The 23,791-nt window shown below is 47.3% G+C and overlaps 1 protein-coding gene across 2 annotated transcripts in view; it reads left to right on the top strand.

Annotated features, from left to right (window-relative positions):
• ubap1 (ubiquitin associated protein 1) overlaps positions 1 to 23,791 on the top strand; it is a 91,146-nt gene that overhangs the window by 53,807 nt on the left and 13,548 nt on the right. The window contains exon 5 of one of the 2 annotated variants that reach the window (XM_085973772.1): positions 15,370 to 15,567. The exons of the other annotated variant lie outside the window; for it this stretch is intronic. Coding sequence (XP_085829898.1) covers positions 15,370 to 15,567 — 198 coding nt within the window. The remainder of the gene's footprint in view (positions 1 to 15,369; positions 15,568 to 23,791) is intronic. 2 annotated transcript variants of the gene reach the window in all.

Below are 23,791 nucleotides of genomic sequence, written 5' to 3'. Positions count from 1 at the left end.
CAGTGCCTCATGCGAACTGTGGGGGCGGCCATCTTCTTTCTCGGCAACTGAGGCCAGTATCCCCACACGTGAGTCATGGGGGCGGCCATCTTTGATCAAGGCAACCGACCCCAATAGTGCCTCATGTGAGTTATGGGGGCAGCCATCTTCTCCGCCATTTTGTCCTACCTCGTGGGAGACGCCATTTTACCCACCACGCCCGACTGCCACCGGGCCCCCGGACCCGACGACCGCCTCGCCTGCAGACGACAACGACTCGCTTACCTACACGCTAGCCTCCGTCACTCTGGATCAAGCCCGCCCACACCACCTGTCCAAGTCGATGATGGACATCAAAGTAAACGGCCACGCCACGACCTGCCTGTTCGACAGCGGAAGCACGGAGAGCTTCATCCACCCAGACACGGTGAGCCACTACTCCCTCCCTGTCCTGCCAACGCGCAACCGAATCTCGATGGCATCGAGGTCCCACGCCACGGACATTAGCGGCTACTGTGCTGTGACCTTGTCGGTTAAGGGTACAGAGTATAAAAACTTTAAACTCCTCGTCCTCCCCCAGCTCTGCGCTGCCGTCCTACTAGGGCTGGACTTCCAATCCCACCTCCAAAGTGTAACCCTAGCATACGGTGGACCCCTCCCCCCACTCACAGTCGACAACCAGCGAAGGTTAAACCGCCCACCGCGTAACACCTGCAGCCTATCCACCCTCAAGGTGCCGCCACCTTCCCTGTTCGCTAACCTCACCCCCGACTGCAAACCCGTCGCTACCAAGAGCAGGCGGTACAGCGCTGGGGACAGAGCTTTCATTAGCTCTGAGGTGCAGCGTCTCCTGAAGGAGGGCATCATCGAGGGGAGCAACAGCCCCTGGCGTGCCCAGGTCGTGGTCGTTAAGACCGGCGATAAAAATCGCCTGGTCATCGACTACAGCCAGACCATAAACAGATACACCCAGCTGGACGCATACCCCCTTCCCCGCATATCTGACATGGTCAATCAGATTGCACAATACCGCGTATTCTCGACCATCGACCTTAAGTCGGCCTACCACCAACTCCCTATCCACCCCGAGGACCGCCAGTACACCGCCTTCGAGGCGAATGGGCGCCTATACCACTTCCTTAGGGTCCCCTTCGGTGTCACCAACGGGGTCTCGGTCTTCCAAAGGGAGATGGACCGGATGGTTGACCAGAACGGACTGCAGGCCACATTCCCCTACCTAGATAACGTCACCATCTGCGGCCGCGACCGGCAGGACCACGACGTGAATCTGGAGAAATTCCTCCGTACAGCCCAACGGCTGAACCTCACCTACAATAAGGAGAAATGTGTGTTTAACACCTCGCACCTTGCCATCCTTGGCTGTGTAGTAGAGAACGGACTCATCGGCCCCGACCCCGAAAGAATGCGCCCCCTCATGGAGCTACCCCTCCCCCACTGCCCTAAGGCACTTAAGAGAACCCTGGGGCTCTTCGCCTACTATGCCCAATGGGTGCCCAATTATGCGGACAAAGCCAGACCCCTCATGAAGTCCACATCCTTCCCCCTTACGGAGGAAGCGTGCGCAGCCTTCTCCCTCATTAAGGGAGACATTGCCAAGGCCACTATGCACGCAGTGGATGAGTCCATCCCCTTCCAAGTCGAGAGCGATGCATCCGACTTCGCCCTAGCCGCCACCCTTAACCAGGAGGGGAGACCGGTGGCCTTCTTCTCAAGGACCCTACAGGGCCCTGAGATCCGACACTCGTCAGTCGAGAAGGAGGCCCAGGCGATTGTGGAGGCGGTACGACGCTGGAGGCACTACCTGGCAGGCAAACGATTTACCCTCCTTACCGACCAACGTTCGGTCGCTTTTATGTTTAATAACAAGCTGAGGGGCAAAATCAAGAATGACAAGATCTTGAGGTGGAGAATCGAGCTCTCCACCTACGATTATGATATCTTGTACCGGCCAGGTAAGCTGAACGAACCCCCCGATGCTCTGTCACGAATTACATGCGCCAGCGCGCAAAGTGATAGACTTCAGACCCTCCACAACGACCTCTGCCACCCCGGGGTCACCAGACTTTACCACTTCATTAAGGCCCGCAACCTGCCCTACTCCATCGAGGAGGTCAGGACCATAACCAGGAACTGCCAGACCTGCGCCGAGTGCAAACCGCACTTCTTTAGGCCGGACAGAGCAAGCCTGATCAAGGCCACCCGCCCCTTCGAGCGCCTGAGCATCGACTTTAAGGGGCCCCTCCCGTCCTCTGACCGTAATGTGTACTTCCTCAACATTGTTGATGAGTACTCCCGTTTCCCCTTTGCCTTCCCCTGCCCAGACATGACCAGTACCACGGTCATTAAATGCCTGAACGACCTCTTCGCCTTGTTCGGGTTCCCAAACTATATACATAGTGACCGGGGCTCCTCTTTCATGAGCGAGGAACTCCGTCAGTTCCTACTAGCGAGAGGTATTGCAGCAAGTAGGACCACCAGCTACAACCCCCAAGGGAACGGCCAGGTGGAAAGAGAGAACGCGACGGTATGGAAGGCCGTCCTCTTAGCCTTAAAGTCTAAGGGCCTCCCAACCTCCCGCTGGCAGGAAGTCCTCCCGACAGCGCTGCACTCCATCCGGTCACTACTTTGCACTGCCGTTAACGCCACCCCCCATGAACGAATGTTTGTTTTCCCCAGGAAGTCGACTACGGGAACCACTCTACCAACCTGGCTGACCTCTCCGGGGCCCGTCTTGCTGCGAAAGCACGTGAGGGCCCATAAAACAGACCCCCTGGTCGAAAGGGTGAACCTCCTGCACGCCAACCCCCAGTACGCCTACGTGGCTTACCCAGACGGGCGGGAGGACACTGTCTCCTTACGAGACCTCGCACCCTCGGGCACTCCGGAGACACCACCTTTACCCCCCCCCACCACCCCCCCAATTCCAGCCCAGGTAGACGGCATGCCGGAACCCCACGAGCCTTCGCCGACCACGCAGACACCAGCACTAACACCGGATAATGCAGCACCGCCGCTGCGACGATCGGAGAGGCTTACGAGGCCTCCGGACAGACTGACATACCAGAACTGGTAGTACACTTCACCCCGCCGGACTCAAATCTAAACAAGGGGTGAATGTGGTAAACCACTTTTATCGTTACACTATAGTTATCACTGTTGTATTGTTATCACCGTTATCACTGTTGTATCACGATACGAGGTCGCCTCTTGTCGCGCTGTTATACCTGGGCTGACCACCTCCGACTCCGCCCATGGCTCCACCTACCTGCCCAGGTATAAAGGTAGTCGACTGGCTGGTATTCCTCCTTGTTGGACCCGATCACCCACGAGGGTGGGCTCTGTTATTTAGTCAATAAAAACCTTTAGTTACGTTCCTAACTCGTCGCTTTTTATTGGACGAATTGATAGGTATATCAATTTTATTGACTAAATTTTAAAGATGTCTACTACTGGCCAGCCAGAAGCCCTCCCAGAAGCACAGCCACACCAGCCGGCTTGGCTGCAAGCCCTCAAACCACCGTACCTGGATCTAAACCCACAGGCAGCAAACGCAGCCCTCAACTTCAAACACTGGCTGGACTGCTTCGAATCCTACCTGGAAGAATCCGGCGCCCCGCAGAGATCCAAACTAAGACTTCTGAACGCCCAAGCGAGCCCGAGAGTATACGCACTCATACAGGACACGACTACGTACGAGGCCGCTATCAACCTACTGAAACAGCAGTACCGCAGCCCGGTAAATTACATGTACACCAGGCACCTCCTAAGATCCCGCCCGCAACAGCCAGGAGAGTCTGTAGCTGAATTTTTACGGGCGCTAAGAGCACTCGGCAGGAACTGTGACTTTAAGGCGGTGACGGCTGTTGAAAATACGGAAGATAATATCCGCGATGCCTTTGTGAAAGGCCTACGGTCCGACTACTCACGGCAAAGACTGCTTGAAGCTAAAGACCTCGACCTGGACAAAGCTGAAGCCCTCGCTCTCTCCCTGGAGGTGGCCCATCAGGACCAGGAGGCGTTTTCCAGGTACTGCTCGCGACCCTGGGACTCGGGCCCGACCCCTACCGCAATACCCTTCGCAGCGCCGCCCCCGGGACCTACCTCAGCGTCGGCGTCCCGGACCCGACCGGGCCCGCCACCCCCGGTACCGGCTCCGACATCGGGCACCCGCGATCGGGCCGCCGGCTGCTTCTTTTGCGGCCAGGAGAAGCACCCGAGGTCGCGCTGCCCAGCCAGGAACTCTACCTGCACAACCTGCAGGAAGAAAGGCCATTTCTCCAAGGCCTGCAGGAGCGGATCTTCAGAGGCCAGCAGTGCCTCATGCGAACTGTGGGGGCGGCCATCTTCTTTCTCGGCAACTGAGGCCAGTATCCCCACACGTGAGTCATGGGGGCGGCCATCTTTGATCAAGGCAACCGACCCCAATAGTGCCTCATGTGAGTTATGGGGGCAGCCATCTTCTCCGCCATTTTGTCCTACCTCGTGGGAGACGCCATTTTACCCACCACGCCCGACTGCCACCGGGCCCCCGGACCCGACGACCGCCTCGCCTGCAGACGACAACGACTCGCTTACCTACACGCTAGCCTCCGTCACTCTGGATCAAGCCCGCCCACACCACCTGTCCAAGTCGATGATGGACATCAAAGTAAACGGCCACGCCACGACCTGCCTGTTCGACAGCGGAAGCACGGAGAGCTTCATCCACCCAGACACGGTGAGCCACTACTCCCTCCCTGTCCTGCCAACGCGCAACCGAATCTCGATGGCATCGAGGTCCCACGCCACGGACATTAGCGGCTACTGTGCTGTGACCTTGTCGGTTAAGGGTACAGAGTATAAAAACTTTAAACTCCTCGTCCTCCCCCAGCTCTGCGCTGCCGTCCTACTAGGGCTGGACTTCCAATCCCACCTCCAAAGTGTAACCCTAGCATACGGTGGACCCCTCCCCCCACTCACAGTCGACAACCAGCGAAGGTTAAACCGCCCACCGCGTAACACCTGCAGCCTATCCACCCTCAAGGTGCCGCCACCTTCCCTGTTCGCTAACCTCACCCCCGACTGCAAACCCGTCGCTACCAAGAGCAGGCGGTACAGCGCTGGGGACAGAGCTTTCATTAGCTCTGAGGTGCAGCGTCTCCTGAAGGAGGGCATCATCGAGGGGAGCAACAGCCCCTGGCGTGCCCAGGTCGTGGTCGTTAAGACCGGCGATAAAAATCGCCTGGTCATCGACTACAGCCAGACCATAAACAGATACACCCAGCTGGACGCATACCCCCTTCCCCGCATATCTGACATGGTCAATCAGATTGCACAATACCGCGTATTCTCGACCATCGACCTTAAGTCGGCCTACCACCAACTCCCTATCCACCCCGAGGACCGCCAGTACACCGCCTTCGAGGCGAATGGGCGCCTATACCACTTCCTTAGGGTCCCCTTCGGTGTCACCAACGGGGTCTCGGTCTTCCAAAGGGAGATGGACCGGATGGTTGACCAGAACGGACTGCAGGCCACATTCCCCTACCTAGATAACGTCACCATCTGCGGCCGCGACCGGCAGGACCACGACGTGAATCTGGAGAAATTCCTCCGTACAGCCCAACGGCTGAACCTCACCTACAATAAGGAGAAATGTGTGTTTAACACCTCGCACCTTGCCATCCTTGGCTGTGTAGTAGAGAACGGACTCATCGGCCCCGACCCCGAAAGAATGCGCCCCCTCATGGAGCTACCCCTCCCCCACTGCCCTAAGGCACTTAAGAGAACCCTGGGGCTCTTCGCCTACTATGCCCAATGGGTGCCCAATTATGCGGACAAAGCCAGACCCCTCATGAAGTCCACATCCTTCCCCCTTACGGAGGAAGCGTGCGCAGCCTTCTCCCTCATTAAGGGAGACATTGCCAAGGCCACTATGCACGCAGTGGATGAGTCCATCCCCTTCCAAGTCGAGAGCGATGCATCCGACTTCGCCCTAGCCGCCACCCTTAACCAGGAGGGGAGACCGGTGGCCTTCTTCTCAAGGACCCTACAGGGCCCTGAGATCCGACACTCGTCAGTCGAGAAGGAGGCCCAGGCGATTGTGGAGGCGGTACGACGCTGGAGGCACTACCTGGCAGGCAAACGATTTACCCTCCTTACCGACCAACGTTCGGTCGCTTTTATGTTTAATAACAAGCTGAGGGGCAAAATCAAGAATGACAAGATCTTGAGGTGGAGAATCGAGCTCTCCACCTACGATTATGATATCTTGTACCGGCCAGGTAAGCTGAACGAACCCCCCGATGCTCTGTCACGAATTACATGCGCCAGCGCGCAAAGTGATAGACTTCAGACCCTCCACAACGACCTCTGCCACCCCGGGGTCACCAGACTTTACCACTTCATTAAGGCCCGCAACCTGCCCTACTCCATCGAGGAGGTCAGGACCATAACCAGGAACTGCCAGACCTGCGCCGAGTGCAAACCGCACTTCTTTAGGCCGGACAGAGCAAGCCTGATCAAGGCCACCCGCCCCTTCGAGCGCCTGAGCATCGACTTTAAGGGGCCCCTCCCGTCCTCTGACCGTAATGTGTACTTCCTCAACATTGTTGATGAGTACTCCCGTTTCCCCTTTGCCTTCCCCTGCCCAGACATGACCAGTACCACGGTCATTAAATGCCTGAACGACCTCTTCGCCTTGTTCGGGTTCCCAAACTATATACATAGTGACCGGGGCTCCTCTTTCATGAGCGAGGAACTCCGTCAGTTCCTACTAGCGAGAGGTATTGCAGCAAGTAGGACCACCAGCTACAACCCCCAAGGGAACGGCCAGGTGGAAAGAGAGAACGCGACGGTATGGAAGGCCGTCCTCTTAGCCTTAAAGTCTAAGGGCCTCCCAACCTCCCGCTGGCAGGAAGTCCTCCCGACAGCGCTGCACTCCATCCGGTCACTACTTTGCACTGCCGTTAACGCCACCCCCCATGAACGAATGTTTGTTTTCCCCAGGAAGTCGACTACGGGAACCACTCTACCAACCTGGCTGACCTCTCCGGGGCCCGTCTTGCTGCGAAAGCACGTGAGGGCCCATAAAACAGACCCCCTGGTCGAAAGGGTGAACCTCCTGCACGCCAACCCCCAGTACGCCTACGTGGCTTACCCAGACGGGCGGGAGGACACTGTCTCCTTACGAGACCTCGCACCCTCGGGCACTCCGGAGACACCACCTTTACCCCCCCCCACCACCCCCCCAATTCCAGCCCAGGTAGACGGCATGCCGGAACCCCACGAGCCTTCGCCGACCACGCAGACACCAGCACTAACACCGGATAATGCAGCACCGCCGCTGCGACGATCGGAGAGGCTTACGAGGCCTCCGGACAGACTGACATACCAGAACTGGTAGTACACTTCACCCCGCCGGACTCAAATCTAAACAAGGGGTGAATGTGGTAAACCACTTTTATCGTTACACTATAGTTATCACTGTTGTATTGTTATCACCGTTATCACTGTTGTATCACGATACGAGGTCGCCTCTTGTCGCGCTGTTATACCTGGGCTGACCACCTCCGACTCCGCCCATGGCTCCACCTACCTGCCCAGGTATAAAGGTAGTCGACTGGCTGGTATTCCTCCTTGTTGGACCCGATCACCCACGAGGGTGGGCTCTGTTATTTAGTCAATAAAAACCTTTAGTTACGTTCCTAACTCGTCGCTTTTTATTGGACGAATTGATAGGTATATCACCAGGAAGCTGGCTGCTGCTGCCTTCCCCTGGTGAGTCATCCCCCTCAACAGTATCCAACTTGGTATACCTGTTTGAAAGGGGGCTGTCCGCAGGGGGCCCCTGCACTTCCTGCCTGCCTCTGTTGCTCCGCCTGATGGTCACCCAGTTTCTTCCTGCCTGTGCAGCCCTACCCTGCGGCGTGAACAACTCGCTAAACGTGCTATCCACGACCCTCTCAGCATCGTGCATGCTCCAAAACTCATCCACCCGCAGCTCGAGCGCCGCAATGCGGTCTACAAGTAGCTGCAGCTGGATGCATTTCCCGCACACATGGTCGCCAGGGACACTGGCAGCGTCCCTGACTTCCCACATGGAGCAAGAGGAGCAGAACACGGGTCTGAGCTCTCCTGCCATGACTTACTCCTTTAATTAATCTAAAAATTTATTCGATACCCCAGTTACAGGTATACTCTAGGGCGCTTTATTTACCAACTGTCCTCACTACAACACAGAGACCCTAGAAATTTAACACCATGCCTCAGTAATGGCTACCATGTCATATTCTCCAATTTGAATTCGCGCCTGCAGTTCATTCAATTCCTCTTTCTTTATGTCCACATTTATAATAGAAGATGCCCTTGTAACTCATCACTTTGCAATCTGATGGTTACTCACAATTTTTCTAAACTATTCCTGAATTTGTTTTTCTTGGAATTATTTTTAATGCTAAAATAAGTGTTTAACCAAAATTTAAAAAAAAAAATTTTTTTTTTCACAATAGTAGTTAAGTTTATCTGGCAAATTAAGCATTGTCTTTTGTGTCTTTCCATGCTTTCATGAATGTTTACTTGAAAGGCTCAGCATTCCCAAAAGCCTGGGTTTAGAGTTAATATTTTTTCTCCGAGCTCTGATGCCATGAGCTGAATTTGGATTATGCAGTCTGAGCACGCGCAGCATACCTAATCTCCCAAGATGCCTCAGTACCATTCAGTCACCAAGTGATATTTATTTCACAGAATCACACAGAATCACACAAACCCCACAGTGCAGATAGAGGCCATTTCGGCCCATCGAGCCTGCACCGACACATATCCCACCCGATCCCCGTAACCCCTACACCAACACATATCCCACCCTATCCCCGTAACCCCACGTATTTAATCCCCCTAACACTAAGGGTCAATTTATCATAGCCAATCAACCTAACTCGCACATCTTTGGACTTTGGTCAGCTTCTAGCAGTTTCTGCTCCAAAGTTTTCAAAATTATTTCAAGCAAAGCTAGATAACACATTTTAAAAGCTTTGCTGAGGAAAATTTCATTTTTTTAAAAAGAGGCTATGTCTGTGTGAGAGAGAAAAATGATAGTATTCTGATTGTGTACACACGCACACACACAGCATTTTGTGTTCTTTAATCTCAGGAGGGGGTTGTATAGAGAAAGAGGGAGAGACACAGACTGGTCAGAGAGATGGGGTGAAAGGGAGGAAAAATGGTCTTTCTCCGTGTAATGTTACTTTAATGGAAAAAAACGCTAGTTAAATTTTAAAACCAGCTAATTATCTCAGCTGTGTTTTGTTGACATTTAAAAATGGCTTACACCTGTATGACCGAGATTCTAATTTCTAACAACTATGGCAAGAGTAGGGGGGGTGAGGGAAGGTGGACAGATAATCTTCCCTCAAGTTGAAACAAGTTGAATTTTGAAAGCAAACAAAGCCTCTTTGAGGGAAACAAATAGGAAGGGAGAGGAGGAGGGAATCCGGTTGAGTTGGGGGGTGGCTATGGCCACTTGGACACGTGCCCTTTCTCCCCCTTCTCTCGTTCGCCCCCTCTCGCTCCTCCATTCCCCCTCCCTTCTTGCTCTCGCTTACTTGCATAGCCACATCAAGCTATGCATATTCTATACTAACGCTTTATGCTTGTTTGGCTTCACGCTTTAAAACATAGTTATTCTTTTCTGAATGCTTTCGAGAATTTGTGATTATTAGCACATTTATAATTTCAGTGTTGAGCTCAGACCGTGGGCCAGAAATTCAGGTCCCCACGGGTGAGTACGCGCTGGGTACTCATGCGTAGGCCCAATGAAAGTGCCGGTTTCGTGCATCGCGTGCGCGGGAAACCGGAACTTCCGTTCCCTTAAAGGAAGGGGTTCAGGAGGTCGAACGCGTGCACTGGAGAGGCAGTGCGTACGCCTGGAACTCCTGTTTTTTTTTGCAGCTTTGTCCGGGAGGGTAAGTCTCCAGGAGCTACGCTTGTAAAAAGCAGTCGCAAGGCCTGCTTCTAACAAGGAATGTGGTGAATTAAGTTAAATTAAAACATTTTTTCCACAGGTTTATTATTTTTAAATACTTTAAAGAAAGCTAAGTTTATTTTTAGCCCTGTTAGAAACTGTAATTAATTTTTTCAAAAATTTAAATTATTGTTTAAAAGTTATTTTATGTAATTTATAGTTATTTTAAAAATGTGTTTTTAAAAAATTTATTTGGAGTTTTAGTGATGTTTTGGGGCTGAATTGTATTCATAGATTTGACAGCTCTTCCTGTCAAATCTATGAATACAGATTCCCTGCTACCATTGGCTCTCCACGGCCCACGTGATCCCAGGGGACGCTTCGAACTAACTGCGCCCCTGGGATACGCAAGCACTGCGCGCCGGCAGTTGGAGGAGGCCCAGGATCGGAATTCCACGCGGGCCCACAGCACAACGGCTGGCGCGCTAGGTAAGTGCAGGTCGAAGGCTTGCACCCGCGGGAAGCCCCCGGCCCGAATTTTTGGGCTCATGTTTTAATAACCATGGTAATATGTGATTATGGAACCCTATTTAAAAATTATGTCCTAAGATGTGACAAAAAACACTGTTTGACAAATGAAATCAATCTGTATATTGTATGTCTGTCCTGGAGGTTTTGGAAGTAGTTACTGTTTTTATTCGTTCCTGGGATGTGGGCGTCGCTGGCAAGACCAGCATTTATTGCCCTTGAGAAGTTACAATGGTATTACAGGTAGACTATCCTTTATCCGAAAACCTCGGGACCAGCCGTGTTTCGGTTTTCGGAAAATTTCGGATTTCAGAAGGTATTTTATAAGACTGGGAAATTTGTCGGGGGTGGGGGTCGGCGGGGGGGTCGGGGTCGGCGGGGGGTCGGCGGGGGGTCGGCGGAGGTCGGCGTCGGCCAGGGGTGGGGGTCGGCGGGGGGTCGGCGTCGTGCGTACGACTTACGCTGAACGAAAAAACTTTCGGTTTTTAGAGGTTTTCGGTTTTCGGAAGTTCGGATAAAGGATAGTCTACCTGTAGTAGAAATGTGTTACCTAAACTAAAATGAAAACAAACATACAGAACTGTTTGAATGGTCATACTTTTGCAAAAAATGGGAAACCAGTGTTCTGTCTTGTTTTTAAGATTGTTTTGTGACCTACGTGTGTATATATTATTATTTATATACATATACTTTTTTTTAAATGTCTAATCGGTTTGACAGTGTATCAGAATAACTAATGAAATTGAAGGGATGTCTAACATGTCTGCTTTGGATCAGTTTGTATGGATTTTAGCAAAATATCCTAATATAAGGTAATTCAAAGAACTAATATGCTTGGTGGCAGACTTGTGTCTTTCTTCATATGCTGCAGTACTACTAACATGACTTTCTAATTACCCTACATACAGTTGAAATAAAAGGTTCTCCATCTGTGAAAAAGTATTTGTTTCATTTTGCTTTACTTGTGTATACAAGTGGATGAAATAAGTGGTGTTGATGGTCTTCATTTATTACCAAAATTTATTGTTTCAAAATTGTCACCATTACCTTTACCTTCATTGCCTCCTACTTTTATCTGTTAGTGAAGTATGTTACTTAAACATTTACAGATTCAGTTGATCACAAAATTAACTTACAACAAATGGCTGCTATGCAGGCAAAATACCCTGGTATTGCTATCTCTCTTCTCTCCTCTACCAATTTTTAGTTCCCCAATGTCACTTGGAAGGCACCACAGAAGGTCCTAATGCAATACGACTTTTATGCAAGTAAACCACTACAAAACACAAGGAACAAAGCCATGAATGTTGTGTCTAATCAGTCGAACAGCTGAATAAATGCCACGCCACGTTAGGCAATTTAAAAAAAAAAAAAAAAAAAAAAAAAAAATTGTGTATTGATGAAACTATTTAGGCACCAACTCAAAAATTTTAGATGTATTGGTGACCAAAATAGTGCCTAAATTGATCCATGAAACAACCTCTGCTCAGTGCCACACCAGCACTGCAGTTGCAGTTGAATGGTTGCCACTGGGTGAATTGTTGAAAACCTGTATCCTACATACAGAAAGTTAACATACAAGTACATGGCATATTAGCCTTTAATGCAAGGGGGTTGGAGTATACGAGTAACAAAGTCTTGCTGCAATTATATAGGGCTTTTGGTGAGACCATACCTGGAGTACTGTGTACAGTTTTGGTCTCCTTGCCTAAGGAAGGATATACTAGCCTTACAGGGGGTGCAATGAATGTTCACTGGATTGATTCCTGGGATGAGAGGGCTGCCCTATGAGAAAAGATTGAGTAGATTGGGCCTATATTCTCTGGAGTTTAGAAGAATGAGAGATGATCTCATTGAAACATATTGGCCCAGAAATTCGGGTCGGGGGGCTTCCCGCGGGTGCAAGCCCCCGACCTGCACTTACCTTGCGCGCCGGCTGTTGAGCTGTGGGCCCCCGTGGAATTCCGATCCTGGGCTTCCTCCAACTGCCGGCGCGCAGTGCTTGCATATCCCAGGGGCGCAGTTAGTTCGATGCGTCCCCTGGGATCACGTGGGCCATGGAGAGCCAATGGTAGCAGGGAATGCTTCATGCATAAGTTTGACAGGAAGGGCTGTCAAACTTATAAATACTATAAAGCCTCAAAACATCACTAAATCTTCAAAAAAAAATTTTAAATCACATTTTTAAAATAAACTAAATTACATGAAATAACTATTTTAAACAATAATTTAAATTTTTGAACAAAATTATTTTATTTTCTAACGGCTAAAAATAAACTTACCTTTAAAGTATTTAAAAATAATAAACCTGTGGAAAAAATGTTTTAATTTTAATTAATTCACTACTTACCTTGTAAAAAGCAGGCCTTGCGACTGCTTTTTACATGGCTAACTTCTGGAGACTTACCCTCCCGGGAAAACCTGCAAAAAAAACCATAAGTTCGATGCGCACAAACAGCCTCTCCTGCGCACGCGTTCGACTTCTGAACCCCTTTCAGGGGAACGGAAGTGCCGGTTTCCCGCGCACTTCCATTGGGCTTATGGGTGAGTACCCCGTGCGTACTCACCCATGGAGACCTGAATTTCTGGGCCATTAAATTTTTTAGAGGGATTGATAGGGTAGATGCTGAGAGGCTGTTTTCCCTGGCTGGAGAGTCTAGAGCTAGGGGGTCATAGTCTCATGATCAGGATAATAGTTGGGCATTTAGGACTGAGGAGAAATTTCTTCACTCGGAGGGATGTGAATCTTTGGAATTCTTTACCCCAGAGGGCTGTGGATGCTCAGTCGTTGAGTATGTTCAAGACTGAGAGAGATAGATTTTTGGCAACTAAGGGAATCCAGCGATATGGGAATAGGGCGGAAAGTGGAGTTGAGGTCGAAGATCAGCCATGATCTTATTGAATGGTGGAGCAGGCTCGAGGGCCTACTCCTGCTCCTATTTCTTATGTTCTTATCCTACCACTCTACATGAAGACATCGATAAAATCAAACTTGTTGTGCTATTGGTTGGTTGCATTAAAAAAAAACTTTTAAAATATGTTTGATAACTAGTAGTAGTTACTACTAGCAGTTTAAAATAGTTAGGTAAAGAAACATGGACATTCAGGTAAATATACATGGAAATCATTTTGTAACTAGCTAAAAAAAAATTACAGTTGCAGTAGAAGTCCACTATATTTGTAAACTGTATAATTTTTTTCCTTAATTACAGCAAGTTCAGCCATGGTTGAGTGGCAGCACTGCAGTTTTTGAGTCAGAAGGATGAGAGTTCAAGTCCCACTCCAGAAATTTGAGCACATAATCTAATCTGACACTCTAGTGCAGTACCAAGGGAGTGCTGCACTGTCGGAGGTGCTGTCTTTTGGATGAGACACTAAACCGAGGTCTCTTTCTGCCCTCTTGGTGGATGTAAAAGATCTCATGGCACTATTCGAAGAAGAGCAAGGGAGTTATCCTTAGTGTCCTGGCCAATATTTATCCCTCAATCAACATCACTAAAAATAGATAATCTGATGACTTATTTCTTGCTGTTTGAGAGAATTTGCTGCATGCAAATTGGTGCCGCATTTTTCTACATTACAACAGTGACTACATTTCAAAAAGTACTTAATTGGCTGTAAAGTGCTTTGAGACATGCTGAGGTCTGTGAAAGGCTATATAAATACAAGTTCCTTCGCCCCCCCCCCCCCCCTTGTTCTCGCCCTCCCTCCCTCCAGAAGCTCTTCTGACCACTTTGTGTCACCATGTGAAATAGTGTACTCTTCATTATTCTGATCTTCACTTGCCATTCAGCCTGGCCGAGGTGTTCATTGTTACAGTGGAGTCCCTCAAATTATTTGATTGTTTACCAGGATCTAATGATAAAAGATGTTTTTAAAAGGGTAATAGATGAATCATCAAGATTTTAGGTGGAAATTCCTTCCAGTATTTCATGATGGTTTAAACTGAACAAAATCTCTGGTTGTAAGTCGAATGTCTAACACCTGATGATGAGATCCATTCGAACAGTTTAGTTATGCAGAAGAGCATCTAGTGCTGTTCTCGTGTGCCTTTTTGGGTACTGCCTCCACAAAAGTGCAATACCAAGCGGACAAATGTGCACTGGAGTCCAATTAACAAATGACAACCAGCTGGAAGTTGCATTGTCAAGGATGTGCTTTGGTTGTAGCATAAAAATACCTGGTGCAAAACTGATCCAAGATGCGATTTTCCAAGTTAAAATAAACTTGCTGGTGACCTGCTGTGCCTCCATTCCTACTTTTAATAATGATTTAAGAGAGCTGATCACCTGTTTGCTTTTCAATGTTTAAATATCTCACCAGCATTCCAGAAGCTGGTAAATAGCCTCCCATTGATGCAAAATTTGACAGTTGAAGACTACATATTGCAGTGAGGTTAGTGCATTGTTGCAGTCAGCTCTGTTCTTTCTGCCAACTGTAAAGATCCTGCATTAAATCAGTTTGGGAACCCTAGTACAGTGCTTGTCTACGGCACAAAATTGCTGATAGTTTGACACCAAATTGACAGTTTTGTTCATTATGGAAAATAGAAATAGCAAATTAATTTAATTGGAGTGTTCTTTTTCAGGCTGAGGTTAAGGCATGTTATTTAAGCAGAGTTTAATGAGCTTTACCCTGTATCTCCCCTGTGCAATATGAACATTTTATTAGGTTTACTGTTTGTGAATTTAACTTGGGTTCAAGAACTCCTCTTCAGATTGTTATGTGATTGAAGGTTTTTTTTATTCTGTGCTATTTGTTCAATGATAAATATGTCCTCTTAAATTTAAATTTTGGAGATGTGATGTCTTGAAAAATTTATCGGAAGATTTTGAAATTGAACATCACTTATATAAAATTGTGTTTAGGTTATGTTTCCTGTTTGTTGTCTTTATAAATAGGTTAATTCTCAAAAGCACCCTCCTGCAGAATTGTTCACCATAAGCATCGAAGACGCATCAAAGAGATCAGTGTGTCTTGATCCACTTCAAGCATTAACTCCAAGTGAGAGACAGTGTGCAGAAACGATAGTTAGTATGGGATACTCCTGTGAGAATGTAATAAAAGCCTTGCAGAAACGAGGAGAAAACCTAGAACAGGTAAAGATGTACATCATTATTAAAGGGAATTCACTTAGCTCAATTAGGTATTGTAGGCATGTTTCTGAAAGAGGTGGAAAGCGAGGATCCATTCTGAACACCTACTTGATACCTTGCTGGTACAAGTGGGTTCTGATCAGCACCATGAGTGGGTTAGAAATAATAGCTCATGGGTCTTGTAATGTATTCTGTTTATATCATGTATTAAAAATTAGTTGAAATTAATTGGGTTAATAAGAAAACAGCTGGATTTTAAAGTGCTATATCCCTTTTGAAATTTAGTGCAAGTGAAGGCAACGTGAGTACTAATTAGACTATTGTGTGAAGCGGATTAGTATGTTCATAATTTGAATTTCCAAAGAAAAATAGTTCTAGTAACCAGAATGTGATGATATTACAGCATCACATAATAAAGTGCTGCAAAACACCTCTTAAAACAGTTCCTTTTTTATCTCTTGTAACTGATAAAATTGCAAAGAAGTCAGCTTGTGTTTGTCATGCAACACTGTACCTGTATGTGTGCAGTAACTGAACTAGTCTAGTCGACCATTTAACACCAACCTGAATTCAGCAAGGGTGATGTTATAATGCATATACCATTTTGAGAATGGTATCTTCAGACTGATGCAGAGTTAGCAGTGGGTGAATTATTCTGCTGGCTCCATGTCACATCCAAATGGTAGTTATTTTAATGTTGAAGAGCAAATGGCAATTTATTTCCTTGCCAGAATTAAGCTGTTTAATATGAAGTTTAAAAAGCTCCTATGCATTCCAGCTGACAGCGAGAATGTTTGAAGTTTGCTTTACACTAGTTAACGTTCTACCTCCTCAAAGTGGTTTTGCACTGTTTGCCAGAATTTGATCTGGCTCACTTTGCTGCTGAGTTATACCATACAGTTTGTGTCTGCAAATCCAAAACTGCTTTGTATCAATGTGAAATGTAGTACAAGTGACAGTGAAAGAAATTGATTTGATGGAAGAGTTCATAAAGAAAAACAGTTGAAACTGGTATGGCACATGCTGCAGAATTGTGATAATTAAATTCAGGAATAACTGAGTTGTACGAAGGTTGAGCATCAAATTAAAAAGCTAGTGCATAAGGTGTTAAAGGAATGAAGAAATTCTCAAGCTTGTTCAAGCCATGGTACAATCTAGTGTGTAAATCTCACTTAATCTTTTTACAAATGAACTCCTGCTGCGACAGCTATGCCATGTTCACATCAATTTTACCAAAATTAGTTCTCGGAAGCAGTCGATGGTGATTTAAATCACATCAGAGAAACTAGACAGTGCAAAAATAACCTGAGATTCAGATCAACTTGGGTATAAGTATACTATTAAATTTCTACAAGAAAGCTCAGGATAATGGAGTAAAGAATTGTACTGGCTGATGTGGAAGTTGTAGAAGTGTGCAGACTCCAGCAGTTCAAAATATTCTGCATAAGTTTGATGAAGCATGAACTAATGTCCAGTCATTGCAGAACAGCATTTAACAAAGCATACTTGAGCTATGTTGTCAAATCCGTAGAGGTTAAGTCTGAGGCCATTATGCTGAAGCTGTGTAGTGCTCTGGTCAAGTTGCACCTTGAATACTGCACTCCATCAAGGCCTCAGACTAGAGGATGGTAGTGGTGTTCCTCAGACTGGAGGATGGAAGACAGTGGTGTTCCCCAAGGGTCAGTGCTGGGGCCACTGCTTTTTTTGATGTACAGGTATATAAATGACCTGGATATTGGAATACAGAGTAGAATTTCTAAATTTGCCGATGACACCAAACTTGGGGTTGTGGCAAACAGTGACAATGATACCAATCGACTGCAGCAGGACATAGAAAGGCTAGCAGAATGGGCAGACAAGTGGCAGATGGAATTTAATTCGGAGAAGTGTGAGGTGATGCATTTTGGCAGAAGGAACAGGGAGAGGCAATATACACTTAAAAGCACAGTTTTAAAGAGTGTGCAGGGACAGAGGGACCTGGGAGTTAATGTGCATAGGCCCCTGAAGGTGGCAGGACATACTGAGAGAGTGGTTAGCAAAGCATATGGGATCTTGGGCTTCATAAATAGAAGTAGAGAGGTTATGCTGAACCTTTATAAAGTGCTGGTTAGGCCACAACTGGAGTATTGCGTCCAGTTCTGGTCACCAGACTTTAGGAAGGATGTGAAGGCCCTTGAGAGGGTGCAGAGGAGATTTACCAGAATGGTTCCGGGGATGGGGGATCTTAGCTACAAGTACAGGTTGGAGAAGCTGGATTTGTTTTCATTGGAGCAAAGGAGGTTGAGGGGTGATTTGAAAGTGGTGTACAAGATTATGATGGGTTTGGATAGGCTAGACGGGAAAGGCTGTTCCCACTAGTTGATGGTACAAAGACTGGGAGACACAGATTTAAGGTTTTGGGCAAGAGATACAGGGGGGATGTGAGGAAAAACTTCTTTACGCAGTGAGTGGTGAGGACCTGGAACTTGCTACCGACGGAAGTGGTGGAAACGGACACATTCAATGTTTTCAAGGGGAGACTGGATAGGCACTTGAGGGAAATAAACTTGCAGGACTACGAGGATAGAGCGGGGGAATGGGACCGACTGGATTGCTCTACAGAGAGCCAGCACGGACTCGATGGGTCGCATGGCCGCCTCCTGTGCCGTTATGACTCTATGATTTTGACTGTATGAAATGTGCAAATTCTAGAAAGTGTGCAACAAAGAGCTTGGGGCTGATCTCTAGTATCAGAGGTGTGAATTATGAGAAAAGGTTTGGAAAGACTTGAACTCTTCAGCCATGCAAGGAGGTGAAGGAGAAAAGGACCTTCTGAAAGTATACAAGATACTAAGCAGAATGGAAGAGGTTAATTCCGAACTACTTGGTTAAACCTTTACTGTAGCACTAGAGGACATGGGTAGAAACTAGTAAAAGGCAAGTTCAGGATTGATGTTGGGGAAACACTTTACACACACTGATTAATACCTGGAATGGCTTTATGGGTAGCCCACTTCAAACACCTCCTTTTGGTGATGATCTTAAATTTATGCCCTCTGTTTACCAACTCACTGACCAGTGGAATTTGTCTTTTTCTCTTTACCTTATGAAAACCCGTCATAATTTTGCAAACCGTTATCAGATCTCCTCGTAACCATTTCTTTTTCTGGGTCCAGTTTGGAACATAGGAGTAGGCCATTCAGCCCCCCGAGCCTGATACGCCATGGCTGATCTGTATCCTAACTCCATTTACCCGCCTTGGCTCCATATCCCTTAATATCCTTGGCTAGCAAAAATCTGTCAATCTCAGATTTAAAATTTAAGAATATAAAAACATAATAAATTGGAGCAGGAGTAGGCCATTTGGACCTTTTGAGCCTGCTCCGCCATTCAGTAAGATCATGGCTGATCTTCTACCTCATCTCCACTTTCCTGCACTATCCCCATATCCCTTGATTCCCTTAATATTCAAAAATCTATTGATCTCTGTCTTGAATATACTTAATGACTGAGCATCCACAGCCCTCTGGGGTAGAGAATTACAAAATTATTAATTGAGCTTGCATCTGCTGCTTTTGGTGGGAGAGAGTTCCACACTTCTAACACCCTTTGCATGAAGAAGTGTTTCCTAACTTCTCTCCTGAATGGCCTGACTTTGATTTTAATGTTACGTCCCCTTGTCCTAGACTTCCCCACCAGTGAAAAAAGTTTCTCTCTACCCTATCAATTCCTTTTAAAATCCTAAAATTCCCATATTACAACAATGACTACACTCCAAAAGTACTTCATTGGCTGGAAAGCACTTTGTTGAGACGTCCAGTGGTCATGAAAGGCGCTATATAAATGCAAGTCTTTTTTTAAAAACCTCAATCAAATCACCCTGTAACCTTCTATATTCCAGGGAATACAAGCCTAGTTTATGCACTCCTCATAATTTAAGCCTTTGAGCTCTGGTAACATTCTGGTGAACCTGTGCTGCACTTCTTCCAAGGCCAATATATCCTTTCCCATATTACAACATGGAAGAGTATGCGGTACTCAGAACTGTACACCATACTCCAGATGTGGTCTAACCAAGGCTATGTGTAACTGTAGCAAAAGTTCCTCCCCTTATTTATAGCCTTTTAAAATTATTAGCAGAATGACTACCCCCCCCCCCCCCCCCCCCCCCCCGAAGTATTCACCAGGAGTGATATGGCCAACGTGCCTCCTCAAATAGCTATTCCAGGTAAAATTTATGACTTTGATATAATTGAGTTGGAAATCATAGACTGGCAAAAAAGAGGCTCAAAAACATTAGAACCCCATGGATAGACTGTATTTATCCCAGAAAGCTAGAGATTATGGAGGAAATTTGTGAGGCATGGCAATCATTTCAAGGGTGCCACTGTACACTGGCGAGGTACCAGTCGATCGGAAACTAGCTAATTTGGTGCCCCTATTCAAAAGAGCTGACACAGCGGACACAGGCAACTTACAGACTCTTTAGTAAAGGCAAAATACTGTGGATGCTGGAAACCTGAAATATAAACAGAAAATGCTGGAAATACTCAGCAGGCCAGGCAGCATCTGAGAGAGAAACAATTAATGTTTCAGGTCTGTGATCTTTTGTCAGAACTGGAAAACATTACAGATGTCACCGATTTTAAGCAAGTACAGGTGCAGAGAAAGGGGGGAGGGGAGGAAAGAACAAGAGAGATCTGTGATGGGGTGGAAGGCAGGACTGATTTAATGAACAGCAAAATGATTACCAGCACCTGCTGCCCGAAAAAATGGGAGCAGTGGTTATGATCTGAAATTGTTGAACTTGATGTTGCGATTGGAAGGCTGTAAAGCACCTAATAGAAAGATGAGGTGCTGTTCCTCGCTTTTGTTGAGCTTTATTAGAACAGTGCAGGAGGCCGAGGACCGAGAGGTCAGTGTGGGAGTGGGATGGAGAATTGCTTGCCATTTTAATTCTGCGGATTGATTATGCGCAAAGCTGTGGGTATTTAAGGTAAATTCTAGCTATGGATAAGAAATTTGCTTAAGGGTAGAAAACTTCAGGTACTTATTAGTTACATCAAGCTGAAGGATGGGGGGCGGCGGCTTAGTGTTGGGGCCACGAGACACTAGGTTTCGTAATGATTTGGGACTCAGGAACCTAACACAAATTGGTCAAATTTTCAGATTATACCAAACTAGGAGGATCAATGGAATTGGAGGAGGGAGTTCACTAATTACAGAATGAGCTGGACAAAATGGCTTGGATTTTGCAGTAGGAATAATGCTGAGGCTATTGTTGCTCACCGTTATTGTGGAGTAAATTGGATAGCAACTTCTGGTGTCTGCACATGTGCAGTTAAACGCAGAAATCAGGAAGTTACTGTCCGAGTTGCCCTGCTTCTCCACAAGCTTCGCTACATCAGTACCTTGCCGAGAGATTCGGCATTCAAACACACGAAGGGCGTGAATTTGCGGTACCCACTAGATACTCACTAAACACACCAGAAAGAGTTAGGACATGTCCATTCAAGCATAAGTGAATTTTTAACGGCATAAGTCTTAATTACTGCCAAACAACTTCTTTGGCACTGAAAATTAACTTTTACACATGCGGAGTCTCATTCCTTCAGATTTTAATTATTGTTGGAGATTTTATTTTTAAATTTTATTTAAATTCAATGTTTTCTTTATCTTTTTTAACTCTCAATCCCATATTTCTTTCCTTCTCTTTGCTTTCTGTACATAATTTTACATTGAATTAAATATTGTAACTTGCACTTCCTGGTTTAGACTCTGCGTGCCTCAGTAAGGATTCTTCAGTCTGATTGGTTAAGGAGGTACCCAGTTGCTTTCCCTGTTCGCACAGGTCCCAGATCCCCTGTAGAGGGTGCCGCACTGTTTCAGACTCCCACTGACCAGAAGTTGCCACTCTGGCCCACGAAAAGTCGGTGGGTAGCTGTAAACATAATGAGCAGCGTTCATTCGCCGCTGACCACAAAATGCGCGTCAATGTGCGATTGGGCAGAACCATGGCAGATGAAGTTTAATACAGACAAATGTAAAGTACTACACATTTGGAAGGAAAAATGGACAGCACACATAGTCCATGAATGATATTGAAATACAGTCCCCACCGCTTATAGTGGGCAAGTTGGTGTTAATGTAATTTGTCGCTATACAAGGATGGTAAAACCAAAAAGGTCAAGTAACCAACATATTGTTAAAAACAAATCTCACTTAACAACTGCCTCTTCTAATTGTTAGCAGTTGCATCCAGAATCTCATCGGTAAGGTAATCGCACTTTAACGAGATGCAAACAGCCAATTGAAACTGCTTAAAGAACAAACTTCGGCTGCAATCAGCACTGCCTTTTAAATTGATAAGTACAAGGCAAGTACTTAGTGAACTGCCCAAAATAGTCAGCATGCTTAATACATTATAAGCGGCGCCTTTGTAATTGACTCCTATGGGAATGGAAAATGGTTAGTGCTATTTGCCTGATATAGGCAGTATGGACCGTGTGAGTGGAGGGGACTGTAGCTAAAAGTTGAAAAGGACGTGGTAGACTCGGTACTCAAAATACTCATCCAATGCAGGGCAGCAATCAACAAAGCCAATATAATGGTGAAGAAGATCATGTTCATTGTGCCCCTTAGTGGGCGGAATCCGCATTGCGACTCTGGGAGGAGCTCTTCGGCCACTGGGAGAAGGTGATTGAGGAGGATTCTTGTGATGACTTTCCCTGTGGCAGACAGCAGGGAAACTCCTCTGTAATTACCGCAATCGGTCTTGTCACCTTTCTTGAAGATGGTCACAATTACGGTGTCTGAGATCCCCTGGCATGCTCTCCTCCTTCCAGATAAGAGAAATTAGTTCATGAATTCGCGCCAGTAGTGCTTCTCCGCCATGCTTTAGTGCCTCGGCGGGGATTTCATCTGCTCCTGAGGCCTTGTTCTTCAGTTGTCGGATGGCCTTTTCAACCTCATGCTGGGCTGGGGTTGTGCTGAGATGGTGGCGGGTAGCATGCTGCGGGATGGAGTTGAGGACACTCGTGTCGAAGACAGAGTCTCGGTTAAGGAGATTTTCGAAGTGCTCCTTCCAGCGGGCACTGACTGCCTCTCTATCCTTGATGAGTACCTCTCCGTTCTTGGCTCGCAGTGGGGTAGGGTCTTGTGTGCTTGGGCCGTAGATGGTCTTGACTGCGCTAAAGGATCCACGCACGTCGCGGTTGTCAGCTAGCTGCTGGATCTCCTGCGATTTCTCCACCCACCATCTTCTTTAGGTCGCAAGTTTTTTGTTGGACCTCGGCCTTCAGGCACTAGAGCTGCTTTCTTGCTCTCGCGTTCTGTTGCTGTTTCCAGATCAGGAATGCCTTGCGCTTGCGGCTTATTAGCTCCTGGATCTCCTGGTCGTTCTCGGCGAACCAGTCTTGGTGTTTCCTGGTCGAGTGACCGAGCGTCTCTTCACAGGTGCTGATTATGGGAGGCCTTGAGTGCAGAACAGGAGCTGTGGTCACTGTGTCTCTGCATCACTGGGAGTAGTCAGGTTGTTTGTGCGGCACAGGCTGAATAGGGCCACCTTAGCGGGGTCTTTGAGTGCTCCAGCGTTGATTTTCCTGCGGCATTGTTTCTGTTGCCGCCGCTGTTTTGGGGCTACATTAATGGAGATGACAGAGCGGATTAGGCGGTGGTTTGTCCAGCACTCGTCAGCTCCTGTCATGGCGAGGGTGATGCAGACGTCCTTGCGGTCCCTCGCTTGGACGATGACGTAGTCCAGCAGATGCCAGTGCTTGGAGCGAGGGTGCTGCCATGAAGCCTTGTACTTGTCTCTCTGACAGAACAAGGTGTTGGTTATGACAAGGCCATGTTCTAAGCGTTTCGACAGGAGGAGGGTACCGTTGGAGTTGGCTTTCCCTACCCCCTCTCTGCCGATCACACCTCGCCAGAGGCATGTGTCCTTTCCAACTCTGGCGTTAAAGTCGCCAAGGAGGATCAGCTTGTCGCCCGTTGGGACTCGGGACAGAGATTGTTCGAGGCTGGAGTAGAATTCCTCTTTGGTCTCGTCTGTGGCTTTCAGTGTTGGGACGTACGCACTGATGACTGTAGCGCATTGGTTCACCCTAGCCCGGAACCAATGAGTCATGAGGCACTCGTTTATACCGCTAGGAGAGTCGATTACACGTCAATTACAAGAGAAATGCAGGGAACAGCCCCAACCGCTGTACATGGCTGCCTTTGATCTCACAAAGTCCTTCGACACCGT

Source organism: Somniosus microcephalus, chromosome 2 (assembly GCF_052327205.1).
Source record: "Somniosus microcephalus isolate GS21.2 chromosome 2, FLI_Smic_1.0, whole genome shotgun sequence".
NCBI lineage: Eukaryota > Metazoa > Chordata > Chondrichthyes > Squaliformes > Somniosidae > Somniosus > Somniosus microcephalus.
The sequence above is the reverse complement of the archived record's forward strand: the minus strand, read 5'-3'. Positions and strand labels throughout refer to the sequence as shown.